At 46.5% G+C, this 22,450-nt stretch overlaps 1 protein-coding gene across 1 annotated transcript in view; it reads right to left on the minus strand.

Moving 5' to 3' along the window:
• The window catches only part of LOC311104417 (glutamate receptor ionotropic, NMDA 2C-like), a gene marked incomplete at both ends in the record, with an annotated part of 54,810 nt that overhangs the window by 20,466 nt on the left and 11,894 nt on the right, over positions 1-22,450 (minus strand). Inside the window, 3 exons of the mRNA XM_084146247.1 lie at positions 4,300-4,511; positions 11,026-11,140; positions 12,487-13,085. Of these exons, the coding sequence (XP_084002373.1) occupies positions 4,300-4,511; positions 11,026-11,140; positions 12,487-13,085 (926 nt within the window). The remainder of the gene's footprint in view (positions 1-4,299; positions 4,512-11,025; positions 11,141-12,486; positions 13,086-22,450) is intronic.

The raw sequence follows: 22,450 nt of genomic DNA on the forward strand, positions 1-22,450 counted from the left end.
TTGGAAGATGTTAGAAACCTCCAGAATAGAGCGAAGGAGAAAACAGACAGTCACTGACAGTGGTGCATAGGGACCACGAGGCCAGGCAGTGGCAGTGTGGGGGACCAAGTGAACCATGACGAGATGCAGAGAGCACTAATGACACATCACCCTTAACCTCCCTCAGACCTTTAGTCTAATGGAGTGTGCCCTCAGCCCTCAGACACAGGGGAGAGGAGGAGGACGAGAGGCAATGAGACGCACAGACAGCCGATGGAGGCGCAGAGCTGCAGCCGCAACAAAATGAAACAAATGAAGTGTTTGGAGGAAACGAGCGGGTGGTGTGAGACATCGCAGAGTAAACAGACAGGTCCCAAAGTCCCCTGTCTCACCAGCTGCCAGGGTTCACCGCTGGGAGGTTAAGTGGGCTGTTGATAGCATCCAAACAGGTTTGGGAATATAAGAGAATATGTGTGTGCCTGAGTGTGTGTGTGTTTGTGGTGTGTGCGCATGTGTGTTTAAGTGTTTGTGTGTTTGATACAAATATGTTGTTGTTGCCACTAAACCAATTATTTGTGTAAATGGGTATCTGCTTGTTGTCTGAAGGAAATCCAAAGGCACAGTTGTTTTGGGTCCCTATATCCAGCAGCAAGCCCTTGAAACGTTCACCTTTGAAACAAAGTGAATTGGACCACGGTGCTGTGCATTGTTCCTGCCAATGTGTGGTTCGGGGGGTGGGGGCTCACCCACTGTTGAACCCAGTCTCAGCTTTAATCAAATCAACTTATTATCATCTCACTCTCATCAGGCAAAATTGTTATATGATGACATCGTCGTCTAACGTCAACGCTACTGTTCACCTAGGGATCACCAGCAATGGCAAGAGGATAATGCGCTGACATGTGTGGTCAATGTATGGGTCTGTACCAAGCTAGTGAAGTGAAAAACGTTACAAAGAGCTTTACAGAAGAATAGGACCTGTCTCTCTGGACAACCTGACACATAAGGAGGATTTATATCAGTCTGACCACAGTGGAGCAGTGCGAACAGAGTGACTGTTTGTTTAGTCTCTCGAAGGAGGAATAAGTGTGTCTCCACGTGAAGCCGCACAGATGGTCCGCTCTCATTTCTCTCGTCTGCTGAGGGAACAGAGGGCCCAGAAATACTCCCACCTGACGGATGGCTTGTAGCGCTGGCGCCCAGCTCGGACGAGTCGTGTAGGTGTGAGTTATGGGTGTTATGGGCCTCGGCGGGAGTCTTGGGGCATGGAAGAGGTTTCTGAGAGAGGCCACCGATGGCCCTTAATAAATGAGTCTGCCAGGTCCTCTAGCTCTCTGTCCTGCCGGCCACCACAGCATAGGGGTCCATTATCAGCATCAGCCCCCAGGGCTGGTCTTTAGTGGCATGGCTGTTGGTGTTTTACCATTATCAATCACTGGGTCTCTATCTCAACCCACTAACTGCATCATTTAGTTAGTTACTTGGTTTATCCAATTTCTCCTATATGAACTCAAGGAAAATGTTTCCTTGTTCAACATGGCAAACTGCTATATAAGTCAAGACAAAACACACTAGAATTATGCAGATTATAATAATGGGGTGTTTTGGTCAGTGCAAGCTAAAAAAAAAGACCCGGTCTGCTTCCCAAGCAGATTTTCACTGAATTGAGCTCATCCCCTCTTCTCATTAACACCATTGTCAGTAATGGATAATGTTTCCTTTCCCCATATCCATTCACTAATGAACATCACTATCAGTCTCTAGGTGTCCAGGATTGATGAGGAGGCCTAATCGGCCCATCTAATTGATATCCCAGCAAGCAGCACATATATTTCCCTTATTGGGTCACACTGCGATTATTGTAATGTCGCAGTCTGGCTGTCTGCTTTAATGAGGATCTCACCCCATTGTGTGATAAGGACTCACGGCTGGGCTAATGGTAGGGGAAGAGACTGTTCATCCTCTTCACACCTAATGGCACTCTCCAAGTTACAGTCCAAATTAATCAACCACAGCATGTTCTACATGTGGGACCGTATGTGGGATTGTAACACCAATGGGTTAGTATGGTGTCATTAATATGGTGTATGTGGTAGGTGTTAGCTCAGTTTACATACAACAAGCAGTGGTGACCCGTCATTCAGGGAAGGGGGGCCCACCTGTTTTTAGGCCCACCTGTTTAGCTAAAAAACATATATTTTGGCATTAATACGTGTCACATATCAGTTTGCAAACAATGTAAACATATAAATCATTGAGTTAATAAAGCGGCATACAAACGTGGTCTCTTTTTTGCATTCTTTAGTAAGGCAGCTCCAAAATGCAGGTGTTTCAGCCTAGCTCAGTGCTTTCTGTGGGGGTGGGGCAGCCAGCGGAAAATATGGAGCGTAGGGGTTGATAATGTTCTCTAGTTGCGCCGTGATTGGCTCAGTGTTCTGTCACTCATGGGGACACTACGTCTACGGGGAGAGCTAGAAAATTCAAGCCCCTTGGGTGCTGCCATAGAGTTACATTAGAAGTGCCCATCCAAGAAGGCTCAAGGTCAATCGCCACAGATAAAATTAAGTCAAATCACATTATATCTACTGTAGCTTTGATTGGACTGATCATGTCAACATCATACTTTTGAAATCTTAGCTAGCAAGCTAGACAAGCAGTCATCATCATGAATCACGTCGACAATCTACTGGCAAATCCTTTTCAATCCTTGTCATATGAAGAGAAATTATAGATAAAACGTATTGGTGCTCATCGTATTGGTGCTCATTGGACATAAACATTACACAACAAGTTGGAAATCGCAAATTCAACAATGAGTGGTTTGGAAGAAATCAGTGGCTAACTGCAAGCATTGTAAAGCAATCACTAGCCTGCTATTCAGTGGAGTGGGTGTATGGTCCAAGTCTGAGTTTAAGGGTCTCTTTTCTAAGCTTAAAAGGTTAAACATTCACATGCCATGGGCCAGAAAAGGTTGAATATATTGGCCATGCTGTCAAACCAGCATGACTTCTGCCGCGTTCAATACAACTGGAAACTCGGAACAGGGAAATCTCAGACTTCAGTGATTTCAAGAACTGTGAAGAAAACAAGCTCCGACTGGGAAAATACATTTTGAATGGTCATCCAACTCGGAATTCCAAGTCGGGAACTCGGGCCTCTTTCTAGAGCTCCGACCTGAAGATCACTGACGTCATGATTCGACCTTGTTTTTTTCGGAGTTCCTAGTTGTCTTGAAAGCACCATAAATCCAGAGAATGTCAGACTTCGATGACAAAGTTTGATGACAAAATGTTCCCACAAGGACCGCCGCGCCACCTTTCTGTTCAAGTAAGCGCAGCACAACAAGGTGAGTCAAAAAATTTATTGTATGCTGCTGCATAAATGATGTAATATGCCAGGGAGATATGGATACTGTAGCTAAGAAAGTAATACTAAGTGCATGTTATGTAGAAAGCTGTTAGTAGCCCATGTGCCTCACCCTAATTATTTGGTCCCTTTCCCCCTCATAACTTAGCCTACTGTTCTGACTTGGTGGTGCACATGTAGCCTATAGCCTGTTTTAGAGAAATGTAATCATCTAATATTGTAAGAGCTTTCATTGTCTGCTTATATGCCCCCTTTATTTATCCTACAGTTCGGACTTGGTTTACATGGAGAATACTGTAAGAACGGCCCATGTTCTGAATTCTGTCACTGTACATTTCAAAAGTGCTGAACAAATAGTTATATTGACAATGTCCGTCCTAGCTCGCTCATTAATGTCTTAATCGAAATTACGGATTGCCTCTTATCCGCTCGTCGTCCTCTTATGCCATAGTTTGTACAACTCAAATGTCAGAAGAACCACATTTGTTTAAGCAAGTCAGCCATATCAGCTATGCTTTTTAAAAAGGCAGTAAATGAGGCTGAATGAACTGTTTTGCTGCCAGACAAGGCTCCGCTGATAGCCAGGTGAAGCAGTGGTAAGGATTCACTCCATGGTGCTGAAAAGAAAGCTCTGCTGTTGGGACAGCTTTATGTAGGCCCAAACAGTTTGTGGGCACCATTTGTCAATGCAATTAATCTATTGTTTAGTGTTGTGTTGTGTAGTGGCTTTGCTGGCATGCATCTAAAAATGTTTGTTTTTTGCCCCACAAAGATTTACATGCTAACATCGCCACTGACAATAAGTAATGGTTAGTGAAACAGGATAATGGATGTACATGACCATAGTAGTACACTACAATTTTATGCTCTGTTTCATTCTTCTAATCAGAAAAAGTGTGTTGTCATTAATGTCAGAGAAGACCAAAAGGTTTCAAGGAATTTTGTACCACTCACGTCTCTGTCTTGTTGGACTGGCGGCGGCAGGGCACAGTGTTGCTGACACAGGTCCCAGTCATGGGGTCGACAGCCTCCACTATGACAAAGGGACGTTCCTCCAGGGTGGCCACAGTCAAGTGTCTGTTATCTGATACAGGCTCCAGATAGGTGCCGTAGCGAGGCCACACCGGGTATCTCATCTGCAGGATCCCCATCTCATAGTTCCCCACCTGGAAGACAAGAGAGAGAAGGGAAAAGAACAGGCATGAGTCATACTTTATCTTATCGGTATTTATACCTGCAATACAATCACATCTCAAACTACTCCTCAGAGATTTGTGTCTGATTTCAATGCAGCTGTGTGGGAAATGCCAAGAGATTAAGTTGAGGAAATGTTATTTCCAGGTCTGAATGTTTTGTTATCAATTTTCCTGTGTATTTTATTATATTTTATTACAGAGAAGATGAAAAAAACAAAATACATTTTTCTGTTGTGAATGCTAAATGATGGATTCTCTTTTTCCACTAGGAAAACATGCAGTCAATCAAATATATATCAGGATGCAGAAAGACAAGATCTGTTCCCATTTTAAATAGACCTCAACAATCCTGAGGCACACACTGAGGAGTTGCACCACCTGTGATGTCTCCTTGTACTAAGTTAGAGAAGTTTGTCTAGTCTCACTCTGAACATCTGTTCTCAAGCTGTGAGGATCAGCGGGTCACAGAGGACCAAACTCTTTATCTGCTGTTTCCTCCATTACCAAACACAGTTCTCCATCTCAGTGGTGATGAAGTAGTTCAGTATGCTGAACAGCACTTCTCTGCTTCATTGCAGTGACTCAGAAAACAAGTGATCACACCCAGTAATTAAACTGTGGCTTTCACAGAGCCCAACGCAGTAACACTTATATTATTGTTCTCTATGGTTTTATGTGTTGAGGATGAGGTTGTAAACATTTACATAGTGATGGTGATTTAATCGTTCTTAATGGCAAACATATTGTGCCTTTAATCAGTGAAGTTCCATAATTGAGAATTGTTTAAGGTTAAACAAAGAGACAAAAGCTACAAATAAGTTTTCTCTCCAGAATGTTTTTGTTTTGATTGCTTTTTATGCCTCCTAATTATTACGGTGCCACATTAAAATGGATTGTGAACTGTGTTGATAATTGTATTCATTGTTACTGTGTTTGCACATAGACCATATTGACCAACTTTTATGTTTCTGTCAATATATTGGCGGATTGTCACAAGCATCAGCAACAAAAGGCTGCAGGGTAAAACCATTTCATTGCTCATATTGAGAACATTTAACAACAAGTTTGTGTTCAATCAGCTACCTCTACAAAGGCAGAAGACTGGTCAATACCCTTTTAGAATGTATGGATTGCACTGCCATCTTTAATTCATATCAGGGGGTCACTAAAATAATGCTTGGCCAACACTGAGGCATCTAAGACACAAAATGAGCACTGAAATGTAAAACTTTACAATAACAATAATAATATTTTACATACAGTGGGGAAAAAAAGTATTTAGTCAGCCACCAATTGTGCAAGTTCTCCCACTTAAAAAGATGAGAGAGGCCTGTAATTTTCATCATAGGTTCACGTCAACTATGACAGGCAAAATGAGAAAAAAAAATCCAGAAAATCACATTGTAGGATTTTTTATGAATTTATTTGCAAATTATGGTGGAAAATAAGTATTTGGTCAATAACAAAAGTTTCTCAATACTTTGTTATATACCCTTTGTTGGCAATGACACAGGTCAAACGTTTTCTGTAAGTCTTCACAAGGTTTTCACACACTGTTACTGGTATTTTGGCCCATTCCTCCATGCAGATCTCCTCTAGAGCAGTGATGTTTTGGGGCTGTCGCTGGGCAACATGGACTTTCAACTCCCTCCAAAGATTTTCTATGGGGTTGAGATCTGGAGACTGGCTAGGCCACTCCAGGACCTTGAAATGCTTCTTACGAAGCCACTCCTTCGTTGCCCGGGCGGTGTGTTTGGGATCATTGTCATGCTGAAAGACCCAGCCACGTTTCATCTTCAATGCCCTTGCTGATGGAAGGAGGTTTTCACTCAAAATCTCACGAAACATGGCCCCATTCATTCTTTCCTTTACACGGATCAGTCGTCCTGGTCCCTTTGCAGAAAAACAGCCCCAAAGCATGATGTTTCCACCCCCATGCTTCACAGTAGGTATGATGTTCTTTGGATGCAACTCAGCATTCTTTGTCCTCCAAACATGATGAGTTGAGTTTTTACCAAAAAGTTCTATTTTGGTTTCATCTGACCATATGACATTCTCCCAGTCCTCTTCTGGATCATCCAAATGCACTCTAGCAAACTTCAGACGGGCCTGGACATGTACTGGCTTAAGCAGGGGGACACGTCTTGCACTGCAGGATTTGAGTCCCTGGCGGCGTAGTGTGTTACTGATGGTAGGCTTTGTTACTTTGGTCCCAGCTCTCTGCAGGTCATTCACTAGGTCCCCCCGTGTGGTTCTGGGATTTTTGCTCACCGTTCTTGTGATCATTTTGACCCCACGGGGTGAGATCTTGCGTGGAGCCCCAGATCGAGGGAGATTATCAGTGGTCTTGTATGTCTTCCATTTCCTAATAATTGCTCCCACAGTTGATTTCTTCAAACCAAGCTGCTTACCTATTGCAGATTCAGTCTTCCCAGCCTGGTGCAGGTCTACAATTTTGTTTCTGGTGTCCTTTGACAGCTCTTTGGTCTTGGCCATAGTGGAGTTTGGAGTGTGACTGTTTGAGGTTGTGGACAGGTGTCTTTTATACTGATAACAAGTTCAAACAGGTGCCATTAATACAGGTAATGAGTGGAGGACAGAGGAGCCTCTTAAAGAAGAAGTTACAGGTCTGTGAGAGCCAGAAATCTTGCTTGTTTGTAGGTGACCAAATACTTATTTTCCACCATAAATTAGAAATAAATTAATAAAAAATCCTACAATGTGATTTTCTGGATTTTTTTTTCTCAATTTGTCTGTCATAGTTGACGTGTACCTATGATGAAAATTACAGGCCTCTCTCATCTTTTTAAGTGGGAGAACTTGCACAATTGGTGGCTGACTAAATACTTTTTTTCCCCACTGTATCTGAGCAAAATCTAAATCACATATTCTTATATCACGATGATCACAAGCAACTGACCTCACACATGAGAAATTGTCATTTAATTTGCATCACCTCTTATTTGATTTTACAGTAGAGTCAAAGACTGCATAATTCTGCTTACTTTGGAAAATGATTGGCTGTCCTAAACGTTTTATTACAACCCTTTAGGAGAAACAGGAGGTCAACCCGTACCACTGACAAATGCCTTTGCTTCATAATAATCTCTCCTACTAATAATGGAAGCCATGATGTTATCTGATTATTGCAGTCATTATTGTCAGATGTCACAAAGGACAACAAAATACAACTATTAGAATATCCTCTGTTTTACTGGTATGTTTAGTTATTCCTGTCTCTCCTGTCAGACTATTGATTAATCCCCTTGTTTTCCTTTCTCCCAGTTTATGGGCTTGTCAATGGATCGCGATGGTAAATCTCATCAAAATGCACTGGGATGAAACGCATCTCAGCCCTGTGGCTCATTAGAGTCCACCGCCATGCTGCTAGCGAAATGAAGCTCCTCCCCACACTGCCCACGGGGCCACGTTATCACACACAACTCCACACTGAAGCAGCCCGCTAAACACCCAATGCTTGTTATCTAGAAATGACTGTTAGAAGGTAATCTCAACCTGGTCTCTTTGACCTCCTAGGTTTTTAAGCAACTTATTTTAGTTATAAACAATGTAATATCCTGAAGCTCTGTTTTGAAGAAAGTTTCCGATTGTGTTCTATGAGTTGTGAGTGAACTAGTACTTTATTCCCCTGTAGACTGGAAACAGAAAAAGTTTAATTGACTATGTCACTTCGAGACCATATATCATGAGGAGCCTATCGAACAAATATTTTGACCCCAGAAGTGTTTGGAAATCAACTTCCTGTGTACCACGCTATAATTTCAGTAGGACTGGAGGAGATGTACGTCTAGGAAGCAGTCGCTTCCCCAACACCGTATACCAACCAGCAGGATAGGAGCTGTGACGGGAGCAGGCTCCAGCCTCCAGGGCTTCATTCTCACTCATCTCTATATCACTTCCTGTCTCTTCCTCAATGTTCTCTCTCTCTCTCTCTCTCTCTCTCTCTCTCTCTCTCTCTCTCTCTCTCTCTCTCTCTCTCTCTCTCTCTCTCTCTCTCTCTCTCTCTCTCTCTCTCTCTCTCTCTCTCTCTCTCTCTCTCTCTCTCTCTCTCTCTCTCTCTCTCTCTCTCTCTCTCTCTCTCTCTCTCTCTCTCTCTCTCTCTCTCTCTCTCTCTCTCTCTCTCCTCTTCTCCCAAGCTGACTTTTTTGGAGAGGGAAGAGGCTCGAGGGTGGAGGATAGAGCATAGTACTGTCAGCCCAACTACATTTGGAAAGAGCACTGTGGTGATTTACCTGGCTAATAAATGAGCAGATGAGTGTGCAATCAGTCTTTAGTGTGCCAGGAAATATCATGGGTGAGAGCTGAGCTGTGGGGGGTTGTTTCCGAGATGACTGAAGACAATGCGATGAGTGGCTGGGACTTCTAGTAGAAATAACAAAAGCAATCAGAAGGAGAGATTGATTCTAAGCTCTTGGTGAAAAGACATGTAGTTTACCAGCTTTAAGAGGAAAAAAGAGAGTAAGAGTGTCCCCTCACTCTTTTTACTGGCTTTACAGAGCCAAACCTCTTTGTTTGTGTCAAAGAACAGACTTGTCAGTTTGCCTTTGTAACATATTGGAGATGAGAGAGGGAGCCAAGATCTCAAATGCCTATAGCCTGAGCTTGGATAATACTTGGAGTGAGCAATGTTCCTAATGATTTGGTATTTGTTGTATTTTCTTAGGATCCCCATTAGCTGTTGTCAAATCCAAAAACATACTGTAAGGCTCAGACTGGCTAAAACTAAGGAGAGAGAAAGACTTCTCCTCTTCTTCTCCTCCTCTTCTCCTCCTCCTCTTCTTCTCCTCCTCTTCTTCTCCTTCTCTTTACCAGAATAAGGAGTAAAAGCAAGGTGCAGTTTAAGGTGGAACACAAAGGAAAATTAAAAAATGAATTGAGCAAAGGGGAGAGTGAAGGAGTGCTGGACTCTACAAGGTTTCCAAAGCGTTCCATAGGGATTCTGGCCCATGTTGACTCCAATGCTTCTCAAAGTTGTGTCAAGTTAGCTGGATGTCCTTTGGGTGGATGATCATTCTTGATACACATGGGAAACTGTTGAGCATGAAAAACCCAGCAGCATTGCAGTTCTTGACACACTCAAACCAGTACGCCTGGCACTGACTACCATACCCCGTTCAAAGGCACTTAAATATTTTGTCTTGCCCATTCACCCTCTAAATGGCACACATACACAATCCATGTCTCAATTGTCTCAAGGCTAAAAAATAATTATTTAACCTCTCTACTCCCCTTCATCTACACTGATTGAAGTGAAAAGGGATAATAGCTTTCACCTGGATTCACCTGGTCAGTCTATGTCATGGAAAGAGTTTGTAATGTTTTGTACACTCAGTGTACGTTTGCCTCATTGATCTGCAATGAATGAGCATGTTTTCTTGTTATTCTTTTGAAGAATCACTTCAGGTAACTTTTTTGAGTAGCTCAGATATTTCCAGTAACGGAGTCTAAAGATGAGTCTTATTGATCACGTCCAGCAGTAAGCTTGTTGACATCTCAACCTCAAAGTGGATTCACTACACTGCTCATTCATCTTCTGTTGTATTTTTAATTGCAACCTTTCCATTGGCTCAAGCTGTCAATAGAGTTCTACCCTCTCTCTCTCTGACCCACCACACATCTGATAGCCTACAGTACAGTGCACTCAGACCCTTCAATTACAGAGGCATAGGCCTCAATTTCAATAACATATCTGAAATTAATAGGAACCAACCTTGAGAGAACATCGATAGCACGTAATAAGCTGGAGAAGGCCCGGCGGTGTTTACCCAGAGATGAGGTTTGGCCCAACATGTTCTGACACACATCAACCTCCATTCAACCACTGACTGCATTTAAGGAAGAAAACCATCCTCCACCTCCCTTCAGTGTCTACTCCCTACTGGGAACCCCCTGACAATATCTACCTTCAATAAAGCCTGCTGGTAATTGAGGCTGCAGAATTTCTCACATTGACTCGTCATGGGGGGTGAAGAAGGGTATTACAGAATAGAGGCTATGAAGTGTGAGACGACGTTCTGTTCGCTAAGAGCTGGTGGCTCTGAGGTAGTGGAACGCTAGGCTGGCTGATTTGAATAGCTGGTGTTTATAGAGAGACCAGTCAGACGTGTAATCACACTAGGCCTGTGGTATGTAGAGGTATAGTGGCCGATTAGGACACTGTGATGGGTAGGAGGCAGTTAGAGCCCAATGCTAGCCTATTAGGTGGACAGCATGCATTTTGTAACAGGTGATGCAATGGAAATGTAACAGCGCACAATATGCCCAAGTCAAGACCTGTCAGGGATAGTTCATGAAAATACAGGGGGAATGAGGAAGTAATTAATGTGTTGTTAATAACACTTTCTGGAGTTTTTCCTTTCGTAATGAGCAGGTTATATAGCCTTATTACCTTGTAGTCAGATAACACAAAGACCAACCCTAGTTTTACTGATTGGGAGGAATATAATGAAGTGTAATGTCTCACCTTATCCCACTGTCTCTCCCGGTCTAAGGTGATGATGACCATGGCTGGGTTGATCAGGTACCCTTCAGGGTTGAACGAGAAGTCGTTGTGTTCCCATGTTACATTTAACATGTGCCTGGAAACAAGGGAAATCAATTAGAGGGTTAAATACTCATTACAACACTATACTAATAGTCGTTAATGCCCATTAATCCAATCTTCCAATGGTTTCATCCTATTTCTAAAGCACCACATGCTGCTTGTTTTGCACATAGCTATCGACATGCTGTGAACTCCCTGTCATCACGCCCTGCGAGGCTGCTCTCTCTCTCAGTCCAGCAGAGGTGATGAAAGCATGCTGGGTAATGAACGGGCCCTCTGTCTAGTCCATGTGAAAGGCTTGTTTAATCTGGTAATCTGTGATAATCTTATTAACAGGTGGAGTGATTTATAATCAAAAGCTCATTAAAAAAAGACCTAATTAAATGAGGTGTTGAATCTATTGACCGCCGAGGAGAGAGCGAGACACTGCACCGTTTGAAGTGGCTCCCTTTGAATAGGGTCTGTGAGAAAGAACAACGTTGTGCCAGGGAGGGAAATAAAAGAGTGGTGAGCAGACGGAGAGTGCTGTAGCAGGCCTGCCGGACCCTCATATTACCAACTTTGGTCATTGCTATTCAACTCAGGACTTTTTTGTCTTTAAAGTGGAAATAGTAGGGGTTGGAACAGCAGTATGACTCAAATCAAAGGCTGAAATACAGCTGCCCAGACGTTTCTCCTTTTTCATGAAGGATTTCGATTTACAAAAAGAGAAGTTATCTTTCCCTCAGGCTAGCCACTTTCAGAAAATATAAAATTACTTCTGAGGAGAAAGTGATGTTTTAATACCACTGAACTGTGTCAGATTTCATATTACGATCCTGGTCTGCAAAAATTAATAAAGAATACCCCCCTGTACCCTGCCTGGAAACTCCCCTATCCTCCCAGTCCAGTCTCAAATGCTGACGCTGACGTTTTCCCTACAGAAGCCGAGCCTCCCTTTGGCTGATTAAAAATGTTCTCGAACCAAATAGGATTTGCTCCATGTTCCCTGGCACAGATGGCACCAGATTGCTCTTTTGGGCTGGGCTAGTATGACAGGCCACACCATCTCTCTGTGATGCCAGTGCTTCCAACAGTGAGGTGATGGGACAGAGGTAGGATGGATGAGTTGGCAGGCAGGGGTTAAGGGAGTGACATGGAGACTACCATGTTACCCGCCACCACAACATTAAGCAGATGGAAAGCCACAGCTAAATGACTGTTGAGCAACTGTTGACTGATGTTGCCAACTCTCTCTCTCTGTTTCAAGTCAGTCCTTCTCTATCTGCTACAGTTATCACTTAATCTCTCCATTTTGGTTGGCTTTTCTTATTGCAATGAACAATCTCGAACCTACAGTATGTCAGTATGCCCCCCTTCCATCCCCCCACCTCCATTCACCTGAATAGTGTATCATTAGAAGATGCCCTAACAGGGCTGTGGCAGTCGTTGTGGCCCTCGGGGATGAAGCCCCTCTGTTTGCGGAAGCTCTGCACCCCTTTGACCACGATGGCCACCCCGTCCCGCACCCTCTTCCTCAGGCTCATCCGCCAGCGGTCGGTGATGATGCTGATGAGGCCCACAGGGAAGCTGTTTGGTGGGGGCATGTCTGGGTTCCCTACGGCAAGGCTGGGGAGGATCCAGATGTAGCCAGGCCCCAGCAGGCCGGCCTCTCCGGCCATACTGAACAGGTACTGGGCCTCCTCATGGGAGCAGTATACCAGCAGCACCTGGGCGTCGATCTGCTGCAGCAGGCGCCGTGCCCGGATGTCGTTCATGCCGTCAGCAGACATGTCGAAGGTCAGCACGTCCTGCAGTTCCCACATGAAGTAGCTGGTGTCGGTGAAGGTCTTGACATAGTCCACGTAGACCTCATAGCCCGGGTACAGGCTGGTGATGACCACGAAACTGTCCCAGTTGTACTCCTCCATCACCTTGAACATGCCGTTGATCTGCTGCTCGATGGAGGATCCCAGCTGGAGGAACGTGGAGCCGTCGCCCTGCAGAGAGACACAAACAGCAGAGTGAGCACAGATAACAGCCCTTAATGGATAGTTCATTTCAGCTCAATCAATTTGCTCAATTTATCTAACAAGCAAAATTAAAACCTTCTAATGATCTAATGCAATGACTTTCTTAATAGCCTACTTAGTGGCAAATATATGATTGCGGTTTATGTCATTCAGCCAGTTATATGTAATAAAATAATTACAGTAGACCACCCAGAAGTGGTGTGTAGTCTCTGGGCTGAGAGGCAGTACTGTACAGTAAGTTATTGTGTTTAGTGTTGCTCTACCTGGAGCCCAGGCACCATTCATCACTTTAACCCATGTGTCTCCCAATTGCCACAGCAACGCTGGCCCTCATCCATACTTTTGTCTTGCAAATGCAGAAGGATGGCACTATGACTGAGCCCAGCCTCTGTTTTCTCTTTTCATCTCTCCCCGTTCTCAAGATGTCTCTCCTCTTTGACCTTGGAGAGAGGAGTATGAAAATGCTGTGTTGTGTTAACTAAAGTGATCCAGGTATTTTAAGGAAGATCAGAGCTGGTTCTTGCCTGTGTGTGTTTGTAAGTGTGTTTGTCTTCTTTTAGTATGTTCAGGGAACAGAATAATATAAGTTTTTTCCATCAATCTTGTTGAAATATTTATATACGTAATGGTCTTGGCATCAACATGTTCTGCAACCTGGGAAGGCTATGGGCTTACATAGGGCAGGGTTTTATTTTTGTGTTTCTTACTAGAACATAACAGAATCCATCATCGTTTTTAAGACTGCTTATGACCATACAGTAAATTTTCAGGTTGGATGCCATTGATATGTCTTGACTCTAAGAGAAGTTAATGATTGTTTATTGGTTTTGAATTATGCACGCTGCTCATAGAAATCATTGCACCATAATTGCTTTGTAAAACAAATAGCATCGTAAATCATATGCACCCCCAGTGAATTGTAGTGAGGAACAAAGTGTAATAAAAATGTACAGAAATTACAGATATTTTACTGTTTCACTGGCTGCATATCTGGGTTGATAATTAAGACTTTCACTTTTTAAATGACATTGCATAAACGGCAACTTTAGAATCAATAAAAAGCGTATCATTTTCTTTATCACCCCAAATAAATCTATAAAGTAGATTTGATGATAAATGTTTTACTTTTGTCCCTCCTAAGTCAGAATGATTGTGGTGAGGCTCAGTTCCTTGATATTATGCCATTTATATGCCATTCACACATACAGTGCCTTCAGAAAGTATTCACACCCTTTGATGTTTTACACATTTTGTTGTGTTACAGCCTGAAATATTTTTTTGTCACTGGCCTACACACAATACCCCATAATGTCAAAGTGGAATTATGTTTTTCGAAATGTTTACAAATTAATAAAAAAAATAAAAGTTGAAATGTCTTGAGCCAATAAGTATTCAACCCCTTTGTTTGGCAAGCCTCAATAGGTTCAGGAGTAGAAACGGGCTTAACAAGTCACATAATAAATTGCATGGATTCACTCTGTGTGCAATAATAGTGTATGATTTTTGAATGACTACCTCATCTCTGTACCTCACACATACAATTATCTGTAAGGTCTCTCAGTCGAGCAGTGAATTTCAAACACAGATTCAACCACAAAGACCAGGAAGGTTTTCCAATGCCTCGCAAAGAAGGGCACCTATTGGTAGATGGGTAAAAATAAAAATAAGCAGACATTGAATATCCCTTTGAGTGAAGTTATTAATTACACTTTGGATGGTGTATCAATACACCCAGTCACTACAAAGATACAGGCATCCTTCCTAACTCAGAGGAAGGGTGTAGGGTTAGGGTGTAAGGTTTGAGCATAGCCTGAAGGTAGGGCGTTGCAGTTCCCCTTGCTGTTCCGTTGGTAAGCACCATGGTCGTGTAGTGGATGAGAGCTTCGACTGGAAGCCAGTGGAGTGTGTTGAGGAGCGGGGTGACATGAGAGAACTTGGGAAGGTTGAAAACCAGGTGGGCTGCAGCGTTCTGGATAAGTTGCAGGGGTTTGATGGCACAAGCGGGGAGCCCAGCCAACAGCGAGTTGAAGTAGTCCAGACGGGAGAGGACAAGTGCCTGGATTAGGACCTGTGGCGCTTCCTGCGTGAGGTAGGGTCATATTCTACGGATGTTGGAGCGAGTCACTGCTTTGATGTTTGCAGAGAACGGTAGGGTGTTGTCCAGGGTCACGCCAAGGTTCTTTGCACTGGGAGGGCGACACTAGAGTTGTCAACCGTGATGGAGAGGTCTTTGAGCGGGCAGGCCTTCCCCAGAAGGAAGAGCAGCTCCGTCTTGTCGAGGTTAAGCTTGAGGTGGTGGGCCGACGTCCAAGTTGAGATATCTGCCAGGCACGCAGAGATGCGTGTCGACACCTGGGTGTCAGAAGGGGGGAAGGAGAAAAGTAGTTGAGTGTCATCCGCATAGCAATGATAGGAGAGACCATGTGAGGATATGACGGAGCCGAGTGACTTGGTGTATAGAGAGAAGAGGAGAGGGCCTAGAACCGAGCCCAGGGGGACACCAGTAGTGAGAGTAAGTGGTGCAGACACAGATCCTCTCCACGTCACCTGGTAGGAGCGACCTGCCAGGTAGGATGCAATCCAAGAGTGTGCAGAGCCTGAGACGCCCAACCCTGAGAGGGTGGAGAGGAAGATCTGATGGTTCACGGTGTCGATGGCAGCGGATAGATCTAGGAGGATGAGAACAGAGGAGAGAGAGTCAGTTTTGACAGTGCAGAGAGTCTTCCTGACACAGAGAAGAGCAGTCTCGGTTGAGTGACCTGTCTTGAAGCCTGACTGGTTAGGGTCAAGAAGATCGTTCTGAGAGAGACAATGAGAAAGTTGATCAGAGACAGCACGCTCAAGTGTTTTGGAAAGAACAGAAAGAAGAAAAGAAAAACAGTTATAGAGTTTAATGGCTGTGATAGGAGAAAACTTTAAGTTTTAGTAATTTTAGTTTCTCCACAATACTAACCTAATTGACAAAGTAAAAAGAAGGAAGCCTGTACAGAATTAAACTATTCCAAAACATGCATCCTGTTTGCAACAAGGCACTAAAATAATACTTCAAAAACGTTTGTCCTGAATACAAAGTGTTATGTTTGGGGTAAATCGAATACAACACATTACTGAGTACCACTCTCCATATTTTCAAGCATAGTGGTGGCTGCATCATGTAATGGGTATGCTTGTAATAGTTAAGGACTTGAGAGTTTGTCAGGATAAAAAAGAAACGGAATGGAGCTAAGCACAGGCAAAATCCTAGAGGAAAACCTGGTTCAGTTTGCTTTCCACCAGACACTGGGAGATGAATTCACCTTTCAGCAGGACAATAACCTAAAACACAAGGCCAAATCTACACTGGAGTTGCTTACCAAGAAGGCAGTGAATGTTCCTGAGTGGCCGAGTTACAGTTTTGACTTAAATCTACTTGAAGATCTATGGCAAGACCTGAAAATGGTTGTCTAGCAATGAAAATGAATTTTGAAAATAATAATGTCAAATGTTGCACAATCCAGGTGTGGAAAGATCTTAGAGACTTACCCAGAAAGACTCACAGCTGTAATCTGTCACGGTTTCGGCCGAGGCTGCTCCTCTTCCTTGTTCGGGCGGACTTCGGCGGTCGTCGTCTCCGGAGTACTAGCTGCCACCGTTCGATGTTTTTTGTTCTTTTGGTTTTGTCTGTGCATAACACCTGTCCCTTATTTGTGTCTTGATTATTCTCCTTATTTAGTTGGTTTGTTTGGGGCAGGTGTTATGCGTGATTGTTATTGTCAGTTTGCCTCCGAGTAGTTCTCTCTCTCGTTTATTTAGTATTTTCGAGAGTTCGCACTGCGTGCGCCTTTTCTTGTTTTTCCGCACTGTGTGTTGTGCGTAATTGTTCGTGCCGCCCGGTTGGGTTGGCGACTCATTTCCCGTGTTGGGATACATATATATACTAAAGTCCGGTGAAGAACCTCCTTGTCCCTGCGCTTGATTCCTGCACTACATCCACACTCAACACTCTGACAGAATCACGCATCATCATGGAATCAGCAGGAGCGACCGCGCCGACCGCCGATCTGGACGAACGGCTTCGTGGTCAGGAGGACCGTATGAACCAGGTGTGTCACGCCCTGGATAGGGTGATGACCACCCTACACCGATGGGAGACCAGCGGGGTGCCCACACCTCCAACCACCGACCCAGCTCCAGCGGTCAGCCCTCAGGGTACATCTCCGGAACCCAGTGGGATTCGGCTCTCGCTCCCGAGGGCGTACGACGGCTCCACCGCCGGGTGTCAAGGGTTCCTGCTGCAGGTGGAGCTCTACCTCGCCACCGTCCACCCGGCGCCCTCGGGACACGAGAGCGTCTCAGCCCTCATCTCCTGTCTCACCGGCAAGGCGTTGGAGTGGGCCAACGCCGAGTGGAGGAGAATGGACGCCGCAACCACGAACTATGCGGAGTTCTCCCGCCGCTTCCGTGCTGTATTCGACCATCCACCAGAGGGGAAGGCGGCGGGGGAGCGTCTGTTCTACCTCCGACAGGGGATGAGGAGCGCACAGGACTTTGCCTTGGAGTTCCGGACCCTAGCGGCTGACGCAGGGTGGAATGAGCGGGCCCATATCGACCATTTCCGCTGCAGCCTCCGGGAGGACGTCCAGCGAGAGTTGGCGTGCAGGGACACGTCGTTGACGTTCGACCAGCTGGTCGACATGGCCATCCGGCTGGATACCCTGCTCGCCACCCGTGGGCGTCCCGGAGGGGGGGGTCTGCCCATTCCACTCTCCAGCACCTCTGAGCCTAGCCCTATGGAGCTCGGAGGTGCTGGCGCTAGGGAACGCAGGAGGAGGAGCCCGAGGGGGCCCGGCCCTTGCACCAACTGTGGTCGTGGAGGGCACACTGCGGCTAGGTGCTGGGGCGGGTCCTCCAGGGGAGGAGATGGCAGGTCTAGCATTGGGGGGTCCCCCCAGGTGAGTAGGCGCCCTGCTTACCCAGAGCTTTCTGTCGTGCACCTAACCTTGCCTGTTTGTTTCCCACAGGTTGCACCTCGTTCCCAGCATAAGGCGCTGGTAGATTCAGGCGCAGCTGGGAATTTTATAGATCGCCAGTTCTGTTTAGAGTTAGGGATTCCCCTCCTTCCTGTTGATAAGCCTTTCCCCGTCCATGCCCTAGATAGCCGTCCGTTAGGGTCTGGGTTGATTAGGGAGGTCACAGCACCACTTCAGATGATGGCGCAGGAGGGTCATGAGGAGAGAATTCAGCTTTATCTGATTGACTCTCCTGCGTATCCGGTGGTGCTGGGTCTTCCCTGGTTGATGACTCATGACCCTATTATTGGGTGGCGAGAGAAAGCTCTTAAAGGGTGGTCTGCTCAATGTGAGGGGCGGTGTCTGGGTGTTTCCATAGGGGCGACCTCGGTGGAGAGTCCGAATCTAATGCCAGCACTGCAGATTCCCCCCGAGTATGAGGATTTGGCACTGGCGTTCAGTAAGACTAGGGCTGCGCAGCTGCCGCCTCATAGACGGGGGGATTGTGCGATAGATCTCCAGTCAGGCGCAGCTCTCCCGCGGAGCCATGTGTATCCCTTGTCTCAAGAGGAGAAAAAATCGATGGAGACGTACATCTCTGAGTCTCTTAGACAGGGGTACATACGGTCCTCCGTTTCACCCGTTTCCTCAAGTTTCTTTTTTGTGAAGAAGAAGGATGGAGGTCTGCGGCCGTGTATTGATTACCGCGGTCTCAATCAGATCACAGTGAAGTACAGCTATCCACTTCCTCTGATTGCGACTATGACGGAGTCACTGCACGGCGCGCGGTTCTTTACAAAATTGGATCTTAGGAGCGCATATAACTTGGTGCGCATCCGTAAGGGCGATGAATGGAAGACAGCGTTTAGCACGACTTCCGGGCACTACGAGTATCTAGTCATGCCATATGGGTTGATGAATGCTCCCTCAGTCTTCCAATCCTTCGTTGATGAGATTTTCCGGGACATGCAGGGACAGGGAGTGGTTGTGTACATCGACGACATTCTGGTGTATAGTCCTACCCGTGCTGAGCATGTAGCCCTGGTGCGCCGAGTATTGCGGAGGCTGTTGGAGCATGACCTATATGTCAAGGCAGAGAAATGTCTGTTTTTTCAGAAGTCGGTCTCCTTTCTGGGTTACCAGTTATCTGCGTCAGGGGTGAAGATGGAGGTAGACCGGGTGTCAGCTGTGCGTAATTGGCAAACCCCAACCACTGTGAAGGAGGTGCAACGGTTCTTGGGTTTTGCGAATTACTACCGGAGGTTTATCCGGGGTTTTGGACAGGTGGCAGCTCCCATAACGTCTCTGTTAAAGGGGGGTCCGGTGCGCTTGCGGTGGTCAGCTGAGGCGGACAGGGCATTTGGGAGACTGAAGGACCTGTTTACCTCGGCGCCGGTGTTGGCGCATCCGGATCCCTCTTTACCGTTCCAAGTAGAGGTGGACGCGTCAGAGGCCGGAATAGGGGCCGTTCTTTCCCAGCGTTCTGGTACTCCACCTAAACTCCGTCCCTGTGCGTTCTACTCTAAGAAGCTCAGTCCGGCGGAGCGGAATTATGACGTAGGGGACAGGGAGCTGTTAGCCGTGGTACAGGCCCTAAAGGTGTGGCGGCATTGGCTCGAGGGGGCTCAACACCCTTTCCTCATTCAAACTGACCATCGTAACCTGGAGTACATCCGGGCAGCTAGGAGACTGAATCCTCGCCAGGCTCGTTGGACTATGTTCCTGGCCCGGTTTGTGTTTAAGATCACATACATCCCTGGGTCCCAGAACGGGAAGGCAGATGCTCTGTCCCGGCGGTATGACGCGGAGGAGAGGTCAGTTGAGTCCACGCCCATACTACCGGAGTCTTGTCTGGTTGCTCCGGTGGTGTGGGAGGTTGATGGTGAGATCGAGCGGGCGTTACGCACCGACCCGAGTCCTCCTCAGTGTCCTGTGGGTCGGACGTACGTTCCGCTCGAGATACGCGATCGCCTCATTTGTTGGGCTCACACGTCTCCCTCCTCTGGTCATCCGGGTATCGGCCGGACAGTGCACTGCCTTAGCACGAAGTACTGGTGGCCAACGTTAGCTAGGGATGTGAGGATTTATGTTTCCTCCTGTTCGGTGTGTGCCCAGTGTAAGGCGCCCAGACATTTGCCCAGGGGTAAGTTACAACCCCTGCCTATTCCACAACGACCCTGGTCCCACCTCTCGGTGGATTTTGTTACCGACCTTCCCCCCTCACAGGGAAACACTACCATCCTGGTCGTTGTGGATAGGTTCTCGAAGGCCTGTCGTCTCCTTCCCATGCCGGGTCTACCCACTGCCCTGCAGACCGCGGAGGCTCTGTTCACCCATGTCTTCCGGCATTACGGGGTACCCGAGGATATAGTGTCTGACCGAGGCCCCCAGTTCACCTCGAGAGTGTGGAGGGCATTTATGGAACGGTTGGGGGTGTCGGTAAGCCTTACCTCGGGTTACCACCCGGAAAGTAATGGGCAGGTTGAACGTGTCAACCAGGATGTGGGTAGGTTTCTGAGGTCATACTGTCAGGGCCGGCCGGAGGAGTGGGCGAGATATGTGCCCTGGGCGGAGATGGCACAGAACTCTCTTCGCCACTCCTCCACCCAACTAACCCCGTTTCAGTGTGTGTTGGGGTACCAGCCGGTGCTGGCACCATGGCATGAGAGCCAGATCGAGGCCCCCGCTGTGGATGAGTGGGTAAGGCGCTCGGAGGAGACGTGGGACGCTGCACACGTCCATCTGCAGCGTGCCATACGTCGACAGAAGACGAGCGCCGACCTACACCGCAGTGAGGGGCCAGTGTACGCACCTGGAGATCGAGTCTGGCTCTCAACCAGAAACCTGCCCCTCCGCCTGCCCTGCCGGAAGCTGGGTCGGCGGTTTGTGGGGCCGTTTAAAGTCCTGAGGAGATTGAACGAGGTGAGTTATAGGTTAGAACTACCTGTTGACTACAAAAATATTAACCCCTCGTTCCATGTGTCTCTCCTCAGGCCGGTGGTAGCTGGTCCACTCCAGGACTTTGAGATTGAGGAGACTCCTCCGCCCCCGTTGGACATCGAGGGGGCTCCGGCGTACACCGTGAGGTCCATTCTGGATTCTAGACGCCGGATGGGGGGTCTTCAATATCTCGTGGAGTGGGAGGGGTACGGTCCGGAGGAGCGGTGCTGGGTGCCAAGGAGGGACGTGCTAGACCAGTCCCTACTGACCGATTTCCATCGGGGTCATCCTGCGCGCCCTGCTCCGCGTCGTCCGGGTCGTCCTCGAGCTCCGGGTCGGCGCACGGCTGGAGCCGCGCGTCAAGGGGGGGGTACTGTCACGGTTTCGGCCGAGGCTGCTCCTCTTCCTTGTTCGGGCGGACTTCGGCGGTCGTCGTCTCCGGAGTACTAGCTGCCACCGTTCGATGTTTTTTGTTCTTTTGGTTTTGTCTGTGCATAACACCTGTCCCTTATTTGTGTCTTGATTATTCTCCTTATTTAGTTGGTTTGTTTGGGGCAGGTGTTATGCGTGATTGTTATTGTCAGTTTGCCTCCGAGTAGTTCTCTCTCTCGTTTATTTAGTATTTTCGAGAGTTCGCACTGCGTGCGCCTTTTCTTGTTTTTCCGCACTGTGTGTTGTGCGTAATTGTTCGTGCCGCCCGGTTGGGTTGGCGACTCATTTCCCGTGTTGGGATACATATATATACTAAAGTCCGGTGAAGAACCTCCTTGTCCCTGCGCTTGATTCCTGCACTACATCCACACTCAACACTCTGACATAATCGCTGCCAAAGGTGATTCTAACATACCTATCGAATCAAGATATATTCAAGGTTCTTTGTTTTTTGTTTTACAAATGTTAGAATTTTTCTTCCACTTTGACATTACAGAGTATTTTGTGTAGATTGTTGACAAATCTGTTTTAATCCCACTTTGTAACACAACAAAATCTGGAAAAAAGTCACGGGGTGTGAATACTTTCTGAAGGCACTGTATGCCTTTTTTCCTTGATGCTATCAGAGCAGTACCCAGAAGTCACTGCTTCACTCAACCTGTCCCTTTCCCTCTCTAGGGGACTGTGCTCTGTCTCTGTCATGGTCATCAATCTTGTTGAGGTTTGGGGTTACAGAAAGCCAGGTATCCAGAGACCAGGACTACTCTGTTCTCGTTCTGCTGTTTCATTCTGTCTCCTTGTTGTCCTTCAGAGAAGTCTAAAGTAGGTTAGAACCATCTGTGTGTCTCCTGATGTCAGACATCATATTGGTCTATTCCTCTGAGTGTCTCCGCTGACCGTTCTCATCGCTCTGAATATCACATCCTCTCTGTTTCTATTTCAATTAGTAACATTGAACATTTAGCTATTTGT

Source organism: Coregonus lavaretus (assembly GCF_964263955.1).
Source record: "Coregonus lavaretus genome assembly, chromosome: 28".
Lineage (NCBI taxonomy): Eukaryota > Metazoa > Chordata > Actinopteri > Salmoniformes > Salmonidae > Coregonus > Coregonus lavaretus.